General features: G+C 38.0%; 2 protein-coding genes across 2 annotated transcripts in view; both read right to left on the reverse strand.

Annotated features, from left to right (window-relative positions):
- LOC306861610 (polyunsaturated fatty acid 5-lipoxygenase-like) overlaps nucleotides 1-22,531 on the reverse strand; it is a 587,266-nt gene that overhangs the window by 431,300 nt on the left and 133,435 nt on the right. The gene's annotated exons all lie outside the window — the stretch shown is intronic.
- LOC306861443 (cytolytic toxin-alpha-like) lies at nucleotides 1,633-8,848 on the reverse strand (the record flags this gene model as incomplete). Its single annotated transcript, XM_079403689.1, has 5 exons — nucleotides 1,633-1,956; nucleotides 2,063-2,160; nucleotides 3,170-3,202; nucleotides 5,174-6,892; nucleotides 8,758-8,848. 5 exons carry the CDS (start codon nucleotides 8,846-8,848, stop codon nucleotides 1,633-1,635), a joined length of 2,265 nt encoding a protein of 754 aa, XP_079259815.1.

Consider the following 22,531-nt stretch of genomic DNA (forward strand, 5'->3'; position numbering starts at 1 on the left):
GACGTCTGAGGCTGAGACTACCACTGAAACATAAGTGAGCACACAACTTATATATTCAAATATTCTAAACTTTCATTAACTTCGGTAGGCTGTACTGCAAAGGAATTGTAATTGGCTGCTTTTTCTGCAGAAAGTTGATTTCTAGTGATGTCTAATTTTTTAATTATTATTTCTTGGTAAACCACATGATTTTTGTCAAAGAGCGAGGTGTGGTTCGCAAACATTTAGGTGTGTTTGACTTCATGAGCCCCCGCAAAGGTCAAAAGCAATGAATTCTGGTTAGAAAATTTGTGACTTTGATTGGCGCTGCAGCCGCCTTACGATCACATGTGCCATCAAAGTACTGTGAGAGCAAAACGAGACCAGCCGCCGAGGTCAGTTACTCAAAATCGGCTGCAAAAGCCTTGATGACGACACTTTATTCTCATTGGTCAGATTCTGTGATGACAAGCATGACGTGTAATGCGTGTTTATTAACAATTTTAACAATTCAATTCCAATAATGCTCACAAATCTGTGTTTTTATAACAGTAAAACACTGATAAAATACTTTATTGGTATTTAAATAGCATATGTTAAGGTTGACCATTATTCATGAACAGATGGCACTGTATTAAGCAGTATATAAAATGTGTTTTTGTTGCTCATGTATTAGACAAATATTGCATCGAATATTCATCTGTGATAGAGTATGCAAACACTGCGAGAGCGTCACTACCGGGAGCAGAATGTGTCCGACTTGACGTCTTCTTTTAATTCCATCCCGACTGCAAGCGCCTACTCACACCAGCCGGTGGCAGGCTAGTGTAGTTCATCTCAAACAAGCTTATAGGTTCCCCTGACAGCTGGTCTAATCCCACCCCTCTTCTCACCTGGTTATTGGTTTATTTGCCTCACCTGTCCTCCCTCATTACCCTCCTTGTTTGCATTACTATTTATTCTCCCATACTGTGTTCGAAATCACCCTCAATTATGGGATTGAATGAGTGCACTTGATAACGTCCACTATGGTTTCAGACACCACTACAAATCGCTGTCCCCTTGAATGGTCCCCTTTTTAAGGGTATAGGGGGGGGCGATTTCAGACACAGCCCCAATGTTTTCTGTCCTGTGCCAGTTCGTCACCAAATGTACCCCTTGTGTTCAACCCTGCTAAACCTTGTCCTGCCTCGCCAGTCCTGCTGCTGGTCTGTTTTTCCTATGGGGTAGTTCTTGTTTGTAAGTATAATCCCATTGAACATTGAGATTTGAGTCAAGCCCTTTTAAATCAAGCTTTTTTTTTATTGACACTTTACCAGTACATCAAGATAATAGATGAGAAAGAACAGAAATAGCTATAAGATGGAAACAAATACAATGACATTATTTACTGACCCATACAATTCATACTTTTATCTTGTCACTTATTGGAGTTATTTGCTTCGTATGACAACATATACCTGAAAATGTAATAAGTGATAGTAGAAAATAATACGTGGCATTCATTGATTCAAATCTGGTACTTTACTTTTAGTCATGAAATATGTGTATATTAACTTACACATGTATATGACTATATGATTGCTGTGCAGAGGTCATTTTTAAATGTTTAGATATTTGGAGACTGTCAGCAACCAATACATTAGCTGTAGGCTAAGTGAAGTAAAAGCCCAGACCATCAATTTCATCGCCACTTCTGCCTGTAATGCCACAAATCCTTCCAGACTTCACATCTAAACTCACAGGCTCACCCAGTTGCTGACACTTGACAGAAAATGTTGCTATTCTACCTCTTCTTTTGGCAACTACAAATTCAAAACCCCCAAATCTGTTACGATACCCATTTGGCCACAGTTTTGCAGAGACAATTTTATCATCGTCATCAAGTATAATTTCTTGATTGTTAGATCCTTCTGAGTTACCCACTTTAATCATGTGGCCACAGACGAAAATCACCTGGATTGAGTTCAGTGAAATCTAAAAGGCACAAAAGCATTTCACGTGAATGAAGTAAATAACGTAAAAATATTGTGATAAAATAGTAGCGATAAAGATGCTACTATAGAATGAAACCTAAACACACCGTGCTGTAAGTAATGTTGATTTTCTTAATGGAGGTGTAGGAGGTAGTCTTAAAAGAGAAGACGTCACCTCCTGTCCCACCCACAATCACAGGATGTTCTGAGAATGGAAGTAAGAGAATGGGAAGTCCTGTTTTAGAGCACTAAATACAACTAAATTCACACACAGTTCAGTTATTAATGAAAGTGACAATGACATTCAATAACTGACTCCCTTATTGGCAGGAATCACAAATGTACTGGACAACTAATTTGTCTGCCAAGTCAAGCCAAGGCCGGTCACCTTTATTTCTAAAGCGCTTTATACAGTACAGATTGTTTCAAAGCAACTTCACAGAGATAAACAGGAAAAACATCAAAATCAAATATGGAAACTTTACTATTGAGATATTCAAATTCTGCTGCTCAAGTGTTGGTTGAGTTTAGATCAATAAAGTGAAGTTAATCAATTTTGAAACAAAATTAGGCTATAAGCATTTGTGGTCTCCGGAGACAAAAAATTCTGTCATGGAAAATACTTCTTGGAGTGACCACTAGGTGTCAATGTGTAACTACGGTGAATGCACGTAAAGGCCGGGACACACCAAGCTGACTTCAAAGAACTAGCGGTGACGAAAGCCGACAGTGTTGCCTCACGTCGGACCAAAAATCTGCGGTCGAACACACCGCACAGACTACAGCCGATGACAAACTAACACATGCGTTCTGCGTATGCGTGAGAGGAATTAACCATTTCAACAGCAATCAATAGTATACCAAAAACCAAGATATACGAGATAAACGCAGATATACAAAATGTAAACAAAGCAGCCCTTGCTTACCATTTTGAATATCAGCAACGTTGATAACTTTAATCATTTTAAGTGGCTCATGTTAGAATGATTGGGAAAGATCACGTAACATTTAAACAGCCCTCTGTCTGTACCGACTTCATTTACATGCTTGTTTTCATCACTTTCGCTTTAATTCACAGGCACTGACTCGTTCGCTAAACTGAACATCCAATCAGAGCTCTCCCTCTCGTCGACGTGAGCCCAACGAGTGGAACAGTCCAAACAAACTCGCCCGACCGTCGCCTTGGTGTGTCCCGGCCTTTAGTGTGTTCTTACCTGTTTCTGTTTTAGGAGCAGTAGAGTCTTTGGCTGCAAGAGAGAAAGGTGTAAACTCAGAAGAATGTATTGTATTGGAGACTGACAGACAATAAGTTTTATTTTTTTTTATTTTATCCAATGGTAGTTGAGTGACCATTGCACAAGATACCACAATAGTTCTACAAAAGGCAGCAATGTCAATTATTATTCAACTTGAGTCAATTCAGAGTGGTTTCATTTCAGTTCAGTACCAGTGTTGATGTTGCAAGATGTGGTTCAGCTGAAAACGATAGTGCAACCATCCAGTTAAATGCAGTTCAAGTCAAACTTCTAACGTTGAATGTTTACATGTAGGGGTGCACTAACTATTTGTTATTTAAAACCAGTCGCTGTCAATTTCCAATCTGTTTTGGTCTCCTCTACACTTGGGTGAAAATATAAAAATCATTTAAGGATCTTTTTTTTTTTTTTTTTAAACAGGTAATCTTCACAGCTAACGTGGAAACTAGGGCCCCGTCCACACAGAGACATGTTTAGCTGTATACGTAAAAAGACACCGCTACGTAACAGCAACAACAACACGCAATTTTTATGCCATGCTCCAAGTCTTCCTCTCCGTTTTTAGTGTATCTCTGTGGCAGAATTACAGCGCCACATACTGGTCTGGCACGTATACTACATTGTTTTGAATCTGTTTCATGTGTATGCAAATGAGATGACTCGAGACGACTTCATGTTTAAGGAATTTTTTTTTTTGAACGAAGAAAAAAAAAAAAAAAAAAAAAGATCGGATGGGGAAAGCTCTGGCTTCATGTGGATGTGGCCTAGATCAAAAAGATAGAAACACAGAAAGCACAAAGGAACAGAAAACAGACCAGAATGACGACAATGGCTGCATTTACACTTGGCATTAACATGCGACATGTATCCGGATGTTGGCCTGTTATTTGTATACCCTGATTCACTCCCAATATCAACAAAACTTTTTTCTTTCTTTTTTTTTTTGTAAAATAAAGAAAAACGCATAGTGTGCGCTTTCTGCATTCTCAGTCTCCGTGAATATCTTCCTGAAACAAGTCACTAGAATGAACGAAAATGACATGAGAAATACAGTATATCTAAAGAAAGCTTGAAGTGTCTATTATTAAATGAAGTCAGTCATGTCGAAAACAGATATTCTCCGTATGAAACCAACGCGAGGTACAGTCTTTCCCGTCTGAGCTCAGCTATAATGTGACCATGCCCACGCACATCGCACGCTATAACCACGCGAAACCAGGCTTGAGATGTGCCAACATGTAAACGCTCACATCACCTCTGTAGAAAAATTCAAGTTCATCTCGGCTACTTTTCATTTTTGGAAGAAGATGTGGTGTGGGTAATGAGCCTTGAATTGTGATGCCGACGCGGTTTCATCCAGCGGTTGATCTCATTCTGATGAGTCATTTATTTTTTACTTTATTAGTGTTACTGTGACATAAACTTGTACACATTCACTTGTTGAACTTTTCCCAAACTATAATGCCAGACTAAAATATGTTGAGTGCAACATTTTGAAATATGATCTAAATGTTGTAGGACTTTAGCTCGCATTCTTTGGTGATTTATTAAAGGGCATACTGACGCGCAAAACATGATTTTTACTTTTTTTTTTTTTTTTACACTATTTGTAACTTAAATAACGTAATTTTATAGACATAAGTAACTGTAATCAAATTACATAAATTTAAAATGTAACTCATTACTTTACTGCGTTACCAGGAAAAGTAATTAGATTACAGTAATACCCAACTCTGGATATCAATATGAGAAAAACTCATACAATGGCAGTTTTGGCCCAATCTCTTGAAATTTAGGGGCATATAATTGTTTTCTATAGGCTCCATCACGCTGTTGTGTGAATGGTTCAGTTTGAGAATCGCACCTGTTAATAAGTACAGTTCTAAAATCCAAACACTGACTGTGTGAATGTGGCAAATTGAGAAATAAAAAGTTAATGGATGAAAATATGTTCTTACTTACCCAATAAGAGTCTGGCACTGACAGTATCACTGGCTTCACTCACGCCCACTTTACCTACTATCCTGTAGCGGATCAAGTACTGCATTCCAAACTTCAATCCAGTCAGAGTAAAGTCTTCATAAGCTGCGTCTATGACAAGCCACTGTTCCTCAGCTCCAGCATTTGCTTTCACCTCCTTGTACTCCACTCTGTACTTCACTGTTTCTCCAGTTGGGGACTTCTGTAGTTTCAGGGACACAGTTTGGTCCAGAACATTCTTCACTCTTGGTGGGGGCGGCTTGGACACGGGCTGGAACTTTCTATCTGTCAGTTTCCCTTTTTCATACAGATAGATGGAGGAGCCTGGATTGGAGGCATCGGAGATGGTGGAAATAATGAAGTGGATTGTCTTTTCATCTTTATTGGCCTCTGAAAAACTTTTGAATTTAGATAAATTTTCTCTCATTTCTGAAGTGACATCATGAGGGTTGAACGATTTTTGGACGGTGGATGTCAGGGAAAACTTATTTTCCCCATCTAACTCTTTAAAGGTGTCAGATTTTAGAAACTCATTCAGGGTTGAAAGATACGGGTCTTTGTATTTCAAAGATGTGAAGGTCAAGCACACCACAACATCAATATCAGGATCAAGGAGGCTGATGATGAGACCATCTGAATCTTCAATTTTGATTCCCTTCACAGTCTTGGTGCAAGAAGTCAAGAGGTGAAGTTCAGACTTTGTGTCATGTATCCACTGGTTAAGCATACTAGCATTAAAAGGGGAGAGGTAGTGGATCTTTAGGATGTCGTCCAGTGACTTTTCCTCCATCCCACCTCCTCGAATAGCAGGCAAGACTCTGGCCAGTGCTTTCTGGAGGACCATCCTGTAAATGCTAATAGAGCTCTGAAATAAGCGCAGCCTCTCTTTGATGTCACTGAAAATATTTGCCATTGGTTTTCTGGACAGGTCATTGCATTTCCTCTCGACTTCTCCCAGCTCCTCTATTATATCTTCAGTGTTGGAAATGAGCCGTGTGCTGATTTCTCTCACCAACTGAGCTGCTGCTGTATCCAGCAGAGAAAGAGGATAGAGCCAGACTTTTATTGGCACTACATTCTGTGGATTCTCCTTCAGCAGAATGGGGAGCTTCCTGTACACCTCTAGGGCCTCCATGTACGTGGTGGGGTTCCGCTCAAGATAGACATCACCATGAAATGTGCAGGTGATATTCTTAGCCTTTTCCTTATGACTATCTGTCATTTCTACAGCTCCTTGTCCCTCAATGGAAAATCCAGGAATCGACTTGACCATGACATTCAGTTCTCCCTCGATCTCCTGGTGGTTTTCACCATCTGAAAATGTCCGATCAAACACCATGAATGCCTGAGCTCCGTACAGCACAGCTGTGATCACATGAGTTGCCGTTTTCTGGTCAAACACCTGAGGATAGGTGACCTTGCCAAGCTGGGTGATCGAAAGCTGTTCGAATCTTGAGGTTTCACGGTAATACATTGTTACTCTGAACTGTAGGTTTGAGGATTTGGTGTCACGCAGGTATTTGGCAGATCCTCCCACCTCCACCAGCCCTCCCAAGAAACTGGCCTTCAGGGAAGCATTTACATCCAGGAGACTGGACTTACTAGAGAGGGATTCAGAGCTGCTGAACTTCACATCTGTCAAGAGCTGTGGACGAATGTCCAAATCTTCACTCTGTGATTTTTTATCCCACAGAGTAACACCTGAAATGAGAAATGGTTTCAATTGCGTATGAGGACAATATACAACTGAAGTAAAAATGTATATTGTATCTATAAAACAATTTTAAACTAATTTAATATGTGTGCTTATTCATATTGTCTCAAATTGCAGTTAATGCATCTAATGCAGTGGTTCCCCACCATGTTCTGGCAGTACCCCCATCTCTACACGTCTACGCAACTCAACTCATTATTAGAGACTCTAACCCCTTGTTTCAATGTGCATACTATCCATGTGAGATTAGAGTAAGTGTGTAGTATAATATGTTGAAAAGAGTGTCAAAAGTCCCCGTATGGATTACTGTTTCCAGTAGATTTTTGTGTGGATCCGTGCACACTCTAACGGCTAATATTGCCCACCACCTTGCACTTTGGAAGAGGATTCAGTTCAGAACTACAAACACAAATAAAAAGTGTAAAAAAAAAAAAACACTGACCGACTGACGGTTAAGTAAAGAGATTTAGATAAAGGGGATTGAGTTACTATTAATCAACATTTAACCTGATAAAAAATATTTGTTAAAGGGGTCATATGATGCGATTTCAAGTTTTCCTTTCTCTTTGAAGTGGTACAAGCTGTTTGTGTATAGATAAGATCCCTGAAGTTACAAAGACTAAAGTTTCAAAACCAAAGAGATGTTCTTTATAAAAGACTCGTCCACGCCCCCCTAAAACGGCTCATTCAAACACGCCCCACATCTCTACGTCACGATGTGGGAGGATTTGCAAAACACCGGCCAAACGTATACGCAACGAGGAGGGCGGGACTTTTATTAATCGCTGTAGTATATTTGGCTGCCGCCGAAATATGCTGAAAATAATGTGTTTTTTGAACCTCAAACCGCGTAAACAGTATACCAAATACACAAAATAATGTTCTTTTTAGCAACATCATATGACCCCTTTAACACTTATAATAATGTTCAGTTGTAAGTCTGTGATTGTGTTCATAAATTATTAATAAGTGATGTTAATATTTTATCTGTTTTAGATAGTAGATTAGATAATAATGAACTATTCATTTACAAAACATGACTATACATTCACAAATGATTAATATGCGAACAATTTACAAATCTGTCGTAATTTATCTTAAAAAATAGCATATCGCGAAATAATCAAACATTCTTAGTAAATGGTTAAGTTACTAGTTAATATATTATTAATCGATTATAAATCACTGAAATGTCAATAGTACAAACTAGTAACTTAACTTGTAACTATCAACCATTTACTAAGGATCAGTTTGATTATTTCATGATGCTATTTTTTTTGTAAATTATTAGCATGTTACTTAATAATCATTTGTGAACGTAGTTATTTTTGGAAAATAATTAGTTCATCATCATCTAATCACTTGTAAATGATTTATAACTTAATCTACAAAACAGATAAAAATATGAACATATCACTTATTAATAATTTATGAACGCATAAGTCACATTTTGTAAATGATAAGTTCATCATCAACTAATTACTTGTAAATTAATTAACAAAACATTCACATTGTTATCATATCACTTATTAATCGCTTATGAATGTTTTGTAAATGATTAGGTCATCATTAACTAATCACTTATAAATAACTTAAAAATTGGGTAACACTTTATAATAACGTTCAGTTGTATTTAAAGTTATCCATGTTATATTTCATCTGCAACATCAATGTGAACTTTTAGAAACATCCGTTTGGCCATTAACAATTAAATGCATCATTATGCACAAAAAATATGAGGAGAGTTCTCAGCATGAATTACCCACGACTGCCAGAACAACATGCAGCTTCTTTTCTCTCCATTATGGTAGGTGGAAGCTATATTTTTTTAAGTAGTAGGTAGTTACACCACCTGGAATGAAGGAGTCCTTGCGGCAGTCGTACAGCATACCAGGAAACAGAGGTCTTCCTAGGGCTGCCATTTCAGTAGGTTCTGATTCCATGACTGTATTAAAAAACAATGAACAAAGAGAATATTTTTACATTTATAAATCTAATTAAATAATTTTTGCATTCTAAAGTTCTTCTTACAAACCTAGTTTTCTAAAAAGATAGTTAAAGTCTAACAAGTATAGGAAAAAATGATTTTTATGATTATTATCTTTGCTTGATTTGTCAAAGGTTATCTATAGATTGATTTCTGAGTGGTGTTTGGCCCAGTCTTAGGCAAGATTCTACTACCCTATGTTTGCTCTGCTGTTAATCCTTGCAAAAACAGTTTGCTCTTTGCTCTTGCAGCAAAGCATATGCAATCCACTATTTGTAAATGTTATTACATGCAGTGTCAAACTATGCAGATGCCAATAGAAAAATGTATATTATATTAAAATAGTCTAAATATATGTAGTGATGAATGAACATACAAACAGTTCTGAACAGTATTAAAATTAAAATGTGGTGTTCCTATAAGCTGTAATTTACATTACACACATAACAGTTAAATATAATTATTATGCTCAGGGCCATTTTTTTAGTATATAAAGCCGACTGGAAGGACAATCATGTCTCTGAGGCTATGTTTTCCTTGTGTGTTGCATTTCGCGAGTGAAAAAAAAAGACAATTTGAAATCTGATTCGAGCAGCCAGAGATGCATCTGTAAATATCAGGGCTGCGTTTCCGAAAAGCATCCTAAATCTAAGTTGATCGTAGCTCCACTGGTGACAATGGTTCTACAATCAATTTCGGCTTACGATGCTTTTGGGTCATGCAGCCCTGATTCAAATCGCATTTCAAGCCATCTCCAGATTTTTTTTTTATTTTATTTGGAGAAAAAATTATTTCTTTGTTTGGCTGTCCCGCCTAATCCTCTGACTGAAGTCAAGGAACTAAGTCTGACGAGTTTAAGATCTGTTATGGCAAAAGCTGGTTGCACTAAAGTATCTGAATTGAGAAATGGCAACAAATGGAAAAGTTCTGAGGAGATGTATTGTCTGACAGGCATTTTAAATCTGTCAGGTTCATGAAGATAATATTAAATATAATTTTTTTTTTTTACCTTCTACATTGAGACAGCTTCAAGAAGATAATGAGCTGACGTTACAGGACAATTATGAAAATTATGATTTTCTGTTTTAATTCTGTAGGGGGCGCTGTTGGCCTACTTCTAATAAAATTCAAGCAAAATGCACAAATAATATTTAGACTGTTTCCGATTAAATAAAGCAGTAATTGATGCCATAAAATCATGAGTATGTTTGGATTTAAAGGTCAGAAGCTATAGCTTCCAGTGGGGGGGGGGGGGGGGGTATTTGATCTCCTGCTGATTTTGTACATTTGCCCACTGACAAAGAAATGATCAGTCTATCATTTTAATGGTAGGTTTATTTGAACCATGAGAAACAATAACAAGAAAATTGATCAAAAACGTTATAAATTGATTTGCATTTTAATGAGTGAAATAAGTATTTGATCCCCTATCAATCAGCAAGATTTCTGGCTCCTAGGTGTCTTTTATAGTGTTATAGACTCCTTAAAGGGAGTCCTCCTAATATCAGCTTGTTACCTACAGGTATAAAAGACATCTGTCCACAGAAGCAATCAATCAATCAGATTCCCAACTCTCCACCATGGCCAAGACCAAAGAGCTGTCCAAAGATGTCAGGGACAAGATTGTAGACCTACACAAGGCTGGAATGGGCTACAAGACCATCGCCAAGCAGCTTGGTGAGAAGGTGACAACAGTTGGTGCGATTACTCGCAAATAAAAAAAAAAAAAAAAAAAAAACTGCCAATCTCCCTCGGACTGGGGCTCCATGCAAGATCTCACCTCGTGGAGTTTCAATGATCATGAGAACAGTGAGGAATCAGCCCAAAACTACACGAGATCATTGATAAGATCCACCCAAGGCAGCTGAGACCATAGTCACCAAGAAAACAATTGGTAACACACTACGCCGTGAAGGACTGAAATCCTGCAGCGCCCGCAAGGCCCCCCTGCTCAAGAAAGCACATGTACAGGCCCGTCTGAAGTTTGCCAATGATTCAGAGGAGAACTGGGTGAAAGTATTGTGGTCAGATGAGACCAAAATTGAGCTCTTTGGCATCAACTCAACTCACCGTATTTGGAGGAGGAGGAATGCTGCCAATGACCCCCCCCCCCCAAGAACACCATCCTCACTGTCAAACGTGGAGGTGGAAACATTATGCTTTGGGGGTGTTTTTCTGCTAAGGGGACAGGACAACTGCACCACATCAAAGGGACGATGGACGGGGCCATGTACCATCAGGGCCAGGGCATTGAAAATGGGTCGTAGATGGGTATTCCAGCATGACAATGACCCAAAATACACGGCCAAGGCTACAGAGGAGTGGCTCAAGAAGAAGCACATTAAGGTCCTGGAGTGGCCTAGCCAGTCTCCAGATCTTCATCCCATAGAAAATCTGGGGAGGGAGCTGAAGGTTCAAGTTGCCAAACGTCAGCCTTGAAACCTTAATGACTTGGAGAGGATCTGCAAAGAGGAGTGGGACAAAATCCCTCCTGAGATGTGTGCAAACCTGGTGGCCAACTACAAGAAACGTCTGACCTCTGTGATTGCCAACAAGGATTTTGCCACCAAGTACTAAGTCATGTTTAGCCAAGGGGTCAAATACTTATTTGACTCATTAAAATGCAAATCAATTCATAACTTTTTTTTTAAATGTGGATAAATTTCTGGATTTTTTTTGTTTTGTTATTATTCTGTTTCTCATTGTTAAAAAAAAACCTACCATTAAAATTATAGACTGATCATTTCTTTGTCAGTGGGCAAACCTACAAAATCAGCAGGGGAGCAAATCATTTTTTTCCCCACTGTACATGAAAAAAAAACAACAACATTAAATTAAATAATTTTATATATACTGATTTATTCATTAATGTGTAATATGTTATATTTTTTAAGCTCTAAAAGCTTTTCAGAATTTTTACAACTCTTTTGCTTTAGATCATTTACAGATGTTAAAACATAAAATTAAATGTTAAGGTTACCACTGGATTAATTTCTGGAAAAAAAGATGCAGTGATTAATATATATATTTATAGTTATTTTCAAATCTTCAATGTACTGTCATTATAAAATAACTTTATTATTGTTTATTTAATTCTAACAAATAAGTTCTTGTTAAAAACTAACCAAAATTAAACGATTATAAATTGGCATCGGCTATCTGCCAAAATGAGTTGAAAACTATCGGCATATCGGATATCAACAAAAATCCAATATTGTGCATCCCTACTCTGTTTATTAAGTGTATTAAAGACTATTCTTCATTTGTTCGAGTTGTTCATCGTGCATGTTATTAATTAAGCCATAACATGACAAACACAGTAAAATGAGAAATAACTCATTATATAACGTGACAACAATATCAGAATGTGCTGCTTTCTGTGATTCACTTACAAAGACACACTCGATCATCAGTTTGATCACAACATGAAGAGTTTAAATAAAATCATCAAAAATGATTTCAGCACAGCATTTAAAGTCTCAGAAGCACAAAGTGACCAATGTTGAAATACTCACCTCAGGTATTTGTAGATCCTTCTTTTTTCTCCTCTGAACTGTGTTGAACAGCAGCTCTGAGATGTTTTTGACTTCTACAGAACAATCAACTGTTTTCAGGTAGAGATGTGAAGAGAGTCAGACGTCAGTGCACACACTCACACTGTGCTCCTCATTTCCTTTCCTCCCATCTTAGCTCCACCCCTTTAGGAAATAAAGATGCCCTCTTGAAAAAAAATATGAGATGTAAGGTTTATTTAAACTGCAAAGGAAAACTACAAATGAAAACTATTATGACAGATGTGAAGAGGAAGGAGAATTTAAATGTGCGCTAGGTTTTTCGACAAAGACTTACGTATAGGATACACCTGTGTATCCTCACTCATGACTTTTTACATCCAACAACAAAATGCCTCAATCGCTTAATCGGAGACATTGTTGTTTTTCCCTGCACCGGAGTCGACACAATGGCAGTCGGACTGTTTACAGCTCACTCAGGGTGGGTTTTAGGTTCAATTCAATTCAAGTTTATTTGTATAGCGCTTTTTACGATACAAATCGTTGCAAAGCAGCTATACAGGAATTTAAGTTTCCACAATATATTTATATATTGCAAAACCTTAATATGTTTAACTTATGGCAAAATTTGGTAAATCTGTATGTTGTCTGAGCGTTGGCATCCTCTGAGGGGTTGGCATTATCTTTTCTCAGGTGTTCGATCATCAGATCACTTAAGGGTTGGATCCAGACTGAAGCTTCTGTATTGTTTCTCTGTTTCTAACTAGGAATTAGAGACATAATTAGCGTAGCTGCTGTTCCATCTAAGCAAAAATGATTTGTTCAACCCAAGCTAAAGAATAATAATAATGTACATTTGATCAGATATAACTGCAGTACAAGATTATAAGATGCATTATGTGAATGCTTGACTAAAGAGATGTGTCTTTAATCTAGATTTAAACAGAGAGAGTGTGTCTGAACCCCGAATGTTATCAGGAAGGCTATTCCAGAGTTTGGGAGCCAAATGTGAAAAAGCTCTACCTCCTTTAGTGGACTTTGCTATCCTAGGTACTACCAAAAGTCCAGAGTTTTGCGACCTTAGAGAGCGGGTTGGATTGTAGCGTGGTAGAAGACAAGTTAGGTACGCAGGAGCTAAACCATTTAGGGCCTTATAGGCAAGTAATAATCATTTGTAAATGATACGGAACTTAATAGGTAGCCAGTGCAGAGACTGTAAAATTGGAGTAATATGATCATATTTTCTTGATCTGGTAAGAACTCTAGCCGCTGCATTTTGGACTATCTGTAGCTTGTTTATTGAAGATGCAGGACAACCAGCTAGCAGTGCATTACAATAGTCCAGTCTAGAGGTCATGAATGCATGAACTAGCTTTTCTGCATCAGAAACAGGGAGCATGTTTTGAAGCTTGGCAATGTTTCTAAGATGGAAGAATGCTGTTTTTGTAACATGGGAAATATGATTTTCAAAGGACAAGTTGCTGTCTAATATAACACCCAGATTTTTGACTTTAGAGGACGTGACAGTGCATCCGTCTAGTTGCAAATTGTAATCCAAGAGATTCCGTGTACTGTTTTTTGGTCCAATAACTAATATCTCTGTCTTATCTGAATTTAATAGAGGAAATTATTAGTCATCCAATGTTTTACATTTTTATTCAATCTATTAGCTTAGATAGTTTAGAAGTTTCATCTGGTCTTGTTGAGATATATAATTGAGTATCATCAGCATAACAATGAAAAATGAAAACTAATCCCGTATTTTCTAATAATATTACCAAGAGGCAACATGTAAATTGATAGTAATAGCAGAGGACCTAGGACAGATCCTTGTGGTACTCCATACTTTACTGGTGATAATTGTGATGACTCTCCATTTAAATGAACAAAGTGGTAGCGATCGGACAGGTAGGATCTAAACCATCTTAAAGCCTGCCCTTGAATACCAGTATAGTTTTGTAATTGATCTATGAGTATGTCATGGTCTATAGTGTCGAATGCAGCACTAAGATCAAGTAATACTAGCAATGAGATGCAGCCTTGATCTGAAGCAAGAAGCAAGTCATTTGTAATTTTAACAAATGCAGTTTCTGTACTATGGTGAAGCCTGAAACCTGACTGAAATTCTTCATAGAGAATTTTTTTGCAAGAAGGAGTACAATTGAGCAGACACACCTTTTTCTAAAAATGTTTAGACATAAACAGACGATTTGAAATGGGTCTGTAATTTGCTAGGTCATTAGAATCTAGTTGTGGTTTCTTAATAAGAGGCTTAATAACCGCCAGCTTGAATGGTTTTGGGACGTGACCTAAAGATAACGATGAGTTAATAATATTGAGAAGCGGTTCTTCTGCTACAGGTAACAACTCTTTCAGTAGTTTAGTGGGTACAGGATCTAATAAACATGTTGTTGGTTTAGATTAACTGATAAGTTTATTTAGCTCTTCCTGTCCTATAGTTGTAAAGCACTGCAGTTTTTCTTTGGGTGCGATCAATGAAGCTGAAATACTAGACGCAGTAGAATCTACATTTGATATTGTATTTCTGATGTTATCTATTTTATCAGTAAAGAAATTCATAAAGTCATTGCTATTAAACTGTGAGGGAATATTTAGATCGGGCGGTGTCTGTTTATTTGTTAGTCTAGGAACCTTGGATTGTTTTGGTTATTATCTATGAGTTTGTGGATATGCTCTGCCCTGGCAGCTTTTACAGCCTGTCTATAGCTGGACATACTGTTTTTCCATGCAATTCTAAAAACTTCTAATTTAGTTTTTCTCCATTTGCGCTCAAGATTACGAGTTTCTTTCTTGAGAGAATGGGTATAACTGTTGTACCATGGCACAGTACATTTTTCTCTAACCTTTTTCAATTTGAGGGGGGCAACAGCTTCTAATGTATTAGAGAAGATAGTGCCCATGTTGCTCTAGTTCATGTGTATTTATGGGTACACAGAGCAGTTGAGATAAATCAGGCAGGTCATTTGTGAATCTGTCTTTGGTGGCTGGAACAATAGTTCTGCCCAGACGATAACGCGGAGCCATATAACTAATATCAGTAATACGCAGCATGCACGATACAAGGAAATGATCAGTAACATCATCACTTTGAGGTACGATATCTATATTGGTAAGATCAATTCCATGCGATATAATTAAATCTAGCGTATGATTAAAACGTTGAGTGGGCCCGGTGACATTTTGCTTGACTCCAAAAGAGTTTATTAGGTCAGTAAACGCAAGTCCTAACGCATCATTTGTATTATCAACGTGAATGTTAAAATCTCCGACAATTAACGCTTTATCAACATTAACTAATAGATCTGAGAGGAAATCTGCAAATTCTTTTAGGAAATCTGTATTTTGCATATCTAACAGTGTAGCATTAAGCAGAAGTATTTTGAATGAGTTAAACCTCCTGTATGCTGTTTTCTGAGTAAGACGGTCTTATCAATCAACTATTGTGGGAGCGGCCTGTGCAGAACTACGTCGTGCAGAACAGCATGATTTGAGATTTAAAATAATTTGGATTTTAAAATAGCGATTTAAAAAAAAAAAAAAAACACTGGATTTTTATAATTTTAAGATGGATGTGTACACACACTTCCAACACACATTTATGTTCAAACAACCTGAAAAGTGAATTTTGCATCCGATGATCCCTTTAAGTTCCCCCTTGAGTTCAGTTAGCTGTCGGCTTTTAACGTTATGTATGCTGCTTGTGGTTCCCTGTTTGTTCACTAAATCTTCATCAGAGTCAGGCAGGACTCTGAGGATTTAATAGACTTTTATTCAGTTATCCCCAATCTTCCATCACCTTCTGAAATCTCTGCCTGTCCTGTTATGGCCAAGGAGGCCGTTTATGAACTCTTTGTCTGTCTTGAAACGATCATGGAGGTCTGTTTTGAACTGTTTGTCTCCCTGTAACTATCTGTCCCTCCTGCCACGTCCACAGAGGTCGTTCTCCTGTCAGGGGTACTCTCTGTCATGGGTGTCGCCATTTGGTGTGTGTGGACAGCACACACTGTCCCTGAACCCCCTGACTGCTTAATACTCCCGCCTAGCCTCCCTCTCCCACCACCTTTTCATCAGTCCTCACCACTGCCTCCGCTGTCTCCTGTCAGCCCCTCTGCTCACCCTCAGCCCACCATCGGTGATGTGGGGTCACTGCGGGTCTGCCAGTCTCCATAGGCGTTGTGGCTGGAGGATCCCTGTCTCCACGTGCAGCCTCAGTCCCAGACTCCATCTCATCCCCATCAAACCATTAACCTGCTCTCGCCTCAGGACTACACTCCTCCGGCTGCACCTTGGTCCTCTATCGCTCTGGCTCCACCACAGCCTTCTGATTCCCCGCCTGAGCCATCTGCTCCACCTTGGCCCTACGGATCCTCTGCGTCACCCTGGCTTGTTATCTCTCCATCGCCACCTTGGGCTCCTCTCCCACCCACTTCACCACTGTCGGTTGGCCGCCTGGATTCATCAGCCATTCCTCCACCATGGCTCCTTTCTCCATCGGCTCCACTGTAGGCCCTCATGTTGGCTGCGGTCTGGGTCCTGCCCTTCCGCCACAAGAGAACAATTTTAAACTGAACAAACGTATGTCTAAGACTAATAGAAGAAGAATGTATTCACTAAAATATAAAATATGCTAATGTACCGTTTTACTCCACATATATGTTCAAGAATAGAATCAATGAGAGATCGATGAGGACAACTGGGGAAACAGGTTGAATTCGATGATACAAAGCTTCTAAGCTGTAAATACCTATAAAAGTGTGTGTTAGGAATAGCAAATCTCTGAATTAACTGTTCAAAGGAGGCAAATGTGTCATCCAAATACAAATCGTGCAATGACCTAATACCCTTTTTTAACCATATATCAAATGCTGCATCTGTCATAAATGGAGTAAATATGTGGTTTTGTGTGAGACAAGCGGGAGATCTTTAAGTGCGAAATGACATCTTTGCCCAGCTGGCTGTCTCATCATCCTCCAGAAGGTATATAATTGCCCTAATATTTGCCGAACAATAATAGTACAGAAAATTTGGAAGGGTAAGACCTCCTAAACTGTAGGGTCTTTGTAATATTTTATCCATTGCCCTACAATGCTTTTTATTCCAAATAAAATTTGAGCATTTAATTTACAAAAGAAAGATTTAGTGAGAAATATTGGTAAACATTGGAAAATATATAACAACTTGGGCAAAACAGTCATCTTAATGATGTTAATCCGTCCACCTAGGGAGAGATGCAAGGAGTCCCATATTTCCAAATCCTATTTCAAATTGTCTAAAAGAGCTTGATACTTGGCTTTATAAAGATCCTTAAAGTTATGTGTAAACCAAACCCCAGATATTTAAACTGTATCATATTAATCTTAAAGGGGATTGAAGAGGGGGGCACATCTGAAATTGTGGAGCCAATTGACATTAGTTTGCTCTTTTGGTAATTAACTTTATAGCCAGGCAGCTAACCAAGTTCATTGAGCAAGGTTAATCATTTTGGAAGACTTGAGGATGGTTCAGAGATATACAACAACATGTCATCAGCATATAAGGATACATTATGCTCTAAATTTACCCTCCAATATTAGTAGATAACCTTAATGCTGTGGCAAGGGGTTCAATTGCAATATTAAAGAGGGGTGGCGATAATGGACAGCCCTGTCTAGTACCACGCTTCAGTACATACTGCAGCCAAAGGGACTGAACACAAGTTTTATCCAAGAGATAAAGTTAGGTCTGAAACCAAACTTTTTAAGAGTAAAGAATAGAAAATCCCATTTCACCCGGTCAAATGCCTTTTCGGCATCAAGCGATAAAATAACTTACCGGACGGAGAAGGGCTATAAAGGATATTTGCAAGACGTGGGGTATTAAAAAAAGAATATCGACCTGTTTGTGTAACGGAACTGCTTACACAGAGGTTAGTGAAATAATCAGTGCGTTTATTGCAGACGTGGATTGCACACAGCAAAGGTGGCAGTCTTCAACACAGGCGAGTATCACTTCGTGAAGAGGATGTGGCAAGTAGACGGCAATTCTGATATCGTCTCTTTGTCTTGGCAGGTCCTGGATGAACGGGAAAGCCAGAGCGATAGGGAGTAGCGGTTGTCTAAGCCAGCCACAGGAATCTGATAGTGGAGAATATGAAGAGGAACAAGGCAGAAGGTAAGTATCAATCGGTAAGGTTATTCTGATAGCAATACTCGGCGTCAATGGCTTCGTAGGTAGTCGGTCCTTGTAGCAGTAACAACAGACTTTGCAGTGCTGTAACGTCAAAAGATCAGACCTCGAGTGACTGGAGGTGCGTGCTTTTCTATTGTGCAGGATGATGATGGTGACGATGATCAGGTGAGCATGATTAGATGAGGTGCAGGTGGAAGTGATCAGTGAAGGCGGAGATGGGCTATTCTGTGACAGTTTGGTCAGGTAAAATAACCGCTGGAAGAACATCTTCCATCCGTCGGTCCAGGACCTTGGCTAAGATCTTATTGTCAGTATTCAAAAGTGAAATTGGGCGGTATGAACTACATTCTAAAGGGTCTTTTTCCTTTTTAAGAATCAGAGAAATGACGCATAGTAAAGATTGAGACAATACAGATTCTTCAAAGACGGAGAACGCTGAGTACAGAACTTTTAAAGAATTCAGTTGGGTATCCATCTGGACCTGGTGTTTTGCCAGTCTGCATACCCCCAATTGCTGCTTCTATTTCTGAAATCGTAATTGGTGAGTCTAACTGCGCTGTTTCTTCTGGGTCAATCAATGGGATATCTAATCTATTAAAAAATCTTTCTAAAGTCGATGCTTCAGAAGATGGATCCGAGGAGTATAACCACTGATAAAATTTATGAAAACAAGAATTAATTTCTGTACTGTCTGTATGCTTTAAGGCTTGATCATCATGTCTCTCAGAGATAACATGAGAAACTGATCTGTCGCAATTGATGACCCAGTAGTTTCCCTGCCTTTTCCCCATTCTCATAGAAATTACACCTCAATTTAGAATGGATGGTGTAGATGGGGAACAACTATTCAAAGAGTCAAGTTCTAATATCGAATCTGTCAATTTCTTAAGTCAATTCTTTATATTTTTACTTTGACCTACACAGAACAAATTAATTTGGCCTCTCAGGTACGTGCTTTCCATATAGTTGACACAGACATTCCTGGAGTCATATTTACACTAAGAAAGGAGTCTATTTCAGTAGCAATATAACTCACAAATGTCTCGTCTGAGAGGAGAGTTAAATCTCCACGGACGGTAGTTTGGTTCTTTTGTAGCAATACGTACTGTCATAGTTAGTGGACCATGGTCTGAAATAATTATGGCTTCATAATTGCATTTTATGACTCATGACAAAAGGCTTGTAAAATATTTTTTTTTTTTTTACATTAAATCATATAATCCTATTCTAGTTGATCCCCTAAACAAAACTATGAATCTGTAAATGAGCACAAAAGGGGCCCTTTACAAAAATCCCTATACAATCACATAACTGATACATTTTGGCTAGATTTAATTTATTTTCCTATTATTTTATTTTATATGTAATATTCATGTAAATAAAATAAATTGAAGTGAATAATTGTGTACATTTGTGAGATATTTGTAAAGTAAGACAGAAGAGTCTGTTTACTGGACAACAAGACTTTACTGAAGAGAATTGTCTCTCAGAGCAGACTGTGACTAAACGGAGTGAGCTGAGAAACCACTGGGTGTGTGTTTCTGCTTCTGTAATGAAGAAACTGCAGACGTGGTCTCTCAAAAACCTGGTGTTGGTGGTTCACTTGAAATTTCGTGGAAAAACACGTTTACAGCAGATCCCCTTTTCATCCTCTTTATGTGAAGGTCAAATAAAGATAGATAGTCAAAACACTTAAATTGTGTAACATATAAAACTTGCCCTATTCTTCTACTGGAACAAATTGATCTGAAGTCCGCTTCCATCTGAACTGCTGTGGTGATGGAGCAGATGTTATCCATGATTCAGTGACACACCTCAAGAGATTCAGGGCTTTAAATGTTAGTCAGTGTCTTCAGGATCATTAGAAAATCACAGGTAGGTGAGTTTGAACAGAGCTAAACTCTGCAGGAAAGTGGATCTTGTGAGCCAGATTTGAGTATTACTGAGCTAAGGCAATGTATCATTGTATAGCGGTATACAGGCTAACTTAATGGATAAACGACAGCTGAATACAGTAAAATTAATAGTATCATCAGAATTGCCACATTGATATGCAAATAAGGCGTTAAGCAACTAAAATGTACTACTTTGCATACATTTGACAAGGCATTGCAGATGAATAGGATAAACAAAATAACTAAAGCATATTAATACTAAAACACTTTCTGTTTGACCTCTGACCTCTTGCCCCAAGGTGATTGACCTTCGTGACCTTGAGACCACCTACATCAGTTCACCTTTGACCCTGATAATAATTTCCAGATGTGAATATTGTAATATTTGGCCATTACTGTTGACCCGTGACCTCCGGAGGAGAATTATGGTGTTTGTACAATTTCAAACAGTGAAAGGCCATAAATGAACTTTTTAGGTACATTTTGAACTTTCTCATCCAGGGACATATGGAGACCACGTGGCCAGATTCCATAGCATGGTGTGTTATGCTCTCTCTATCTATAGCAGGGGTGTCAAACTCAGTTCCTGGAGGGCCGGAGCCCTGCAGAGTTTAGATGCAACCCTAATTAAACTCACCTGATCCAGCTAATCAAGTCCTTCAGGCTTATTTGAAAACTACATGGTTTGTGTTGCAGCAGGGTTGGAACAAAACTCTCCAGGAACTGAGTTTGACACCCCTGGTCTATGGGGATATGAGAAAAAATATTGGTTTTAAGGACAATATCAAATTTTAAGAGACCGAAGCATAAAGTTTGTCCCCCACCATGCTCTCTCTCTCTCTCTCTCTCTCACACACACACACACACACATAAAAAAAACACATACATTCAATCGCTCTCACACACAATCATCCTAGTCTTATTCTCTTCTTTTAAATGAAACGAATACAAGTAAATTATGTGATCACACGTAATATGAAACAAAACATTTACACTAGTTTTAGGCATCACTAAAAATATAAAAACGTCTTAAATTTTTGCAGGAAAAAGAGTTTGCCATGGAAGAAAAAGTTATCGGTCAATTGTAATGAGGAAATTTTTGGTCTTTTAATTACAAAATGTAAAACAATGCAGTTGTGTTTTTAAATATTTTATGTAATCTAGGGCTGTAACTAATGATTACTTTGGTAATAAAGTAACCTACTGATTATTTGAACAAATGAGTAATCTGATATTTTTTAGTAACACAAATAAACTTAAGTGAAAACCAGGCGTTAGTATGACTATTTATATATATTTTATATTTATATATAAACAAACGATGAGACAATAATAATTGGCTCAAGTAAAATATCAAACTGCATGGTTATATTAAACAACTCTGTTAAAATACATAATGTAATATGCCTATACCATACGTAATATGAACAACCAACTTTAGTTATAATACCTGTTATCTATACCTGTAGAGGGCGCCAACGACCTGGTGACATTTCACTTTACAGTGTAATTAAATAATGTTTAATTCCGTTAAATTTTTATATTTGGCCACATGCAAACTCAGGAAGTTTTATTTTGAATTTGCGATGTACAATAAACGGCATATTTAGAAATAGGTTGATGTATTCTCCTGTTTTGGCAAAGGTTTATAAATGATTTACGTTACAAATCTAGTGAGATGATGCACACTGATGCACAAAGGGAAACTCAGGGTTTTCGGTTCCAATAAAAGAGAAAACTAAAGCGCTCAGTGAATTTAACTTGGTCGGAAGCAGGTTTTCTTCTGTAAACCCAGAGTTTCTTTCGGTCTCCTCCCCCTTTTTAAAGCGTAAGCGATGTTTAAATACCTCATTCATTCATTCGTGCTACAAAAATGCTTTTATTGCTGAGATTTTTTTGCTTATTTCAAGTACAAATATATAAAAAAAATGATATCAAGATTTTCTATATAAAATAAAATACGATATTTAGTCTTGTTTCCTGGGGGAAACAAGTGAAATGATCTGCCAGTGGGGTAAGAAAAATAATCTTAATGCAAATGGA

This window comes from Barbus barbus (genome assembly GCF_936440315.1).
Source record: "Barbus barbus genome assembly, chromosome: 42".
Lineage (NCBI taxonomy): Eukaryota > Metazoa > Chordata > Actinopteri > Cypriniformes > Cyprinidae > Barbus > Barbus barbus.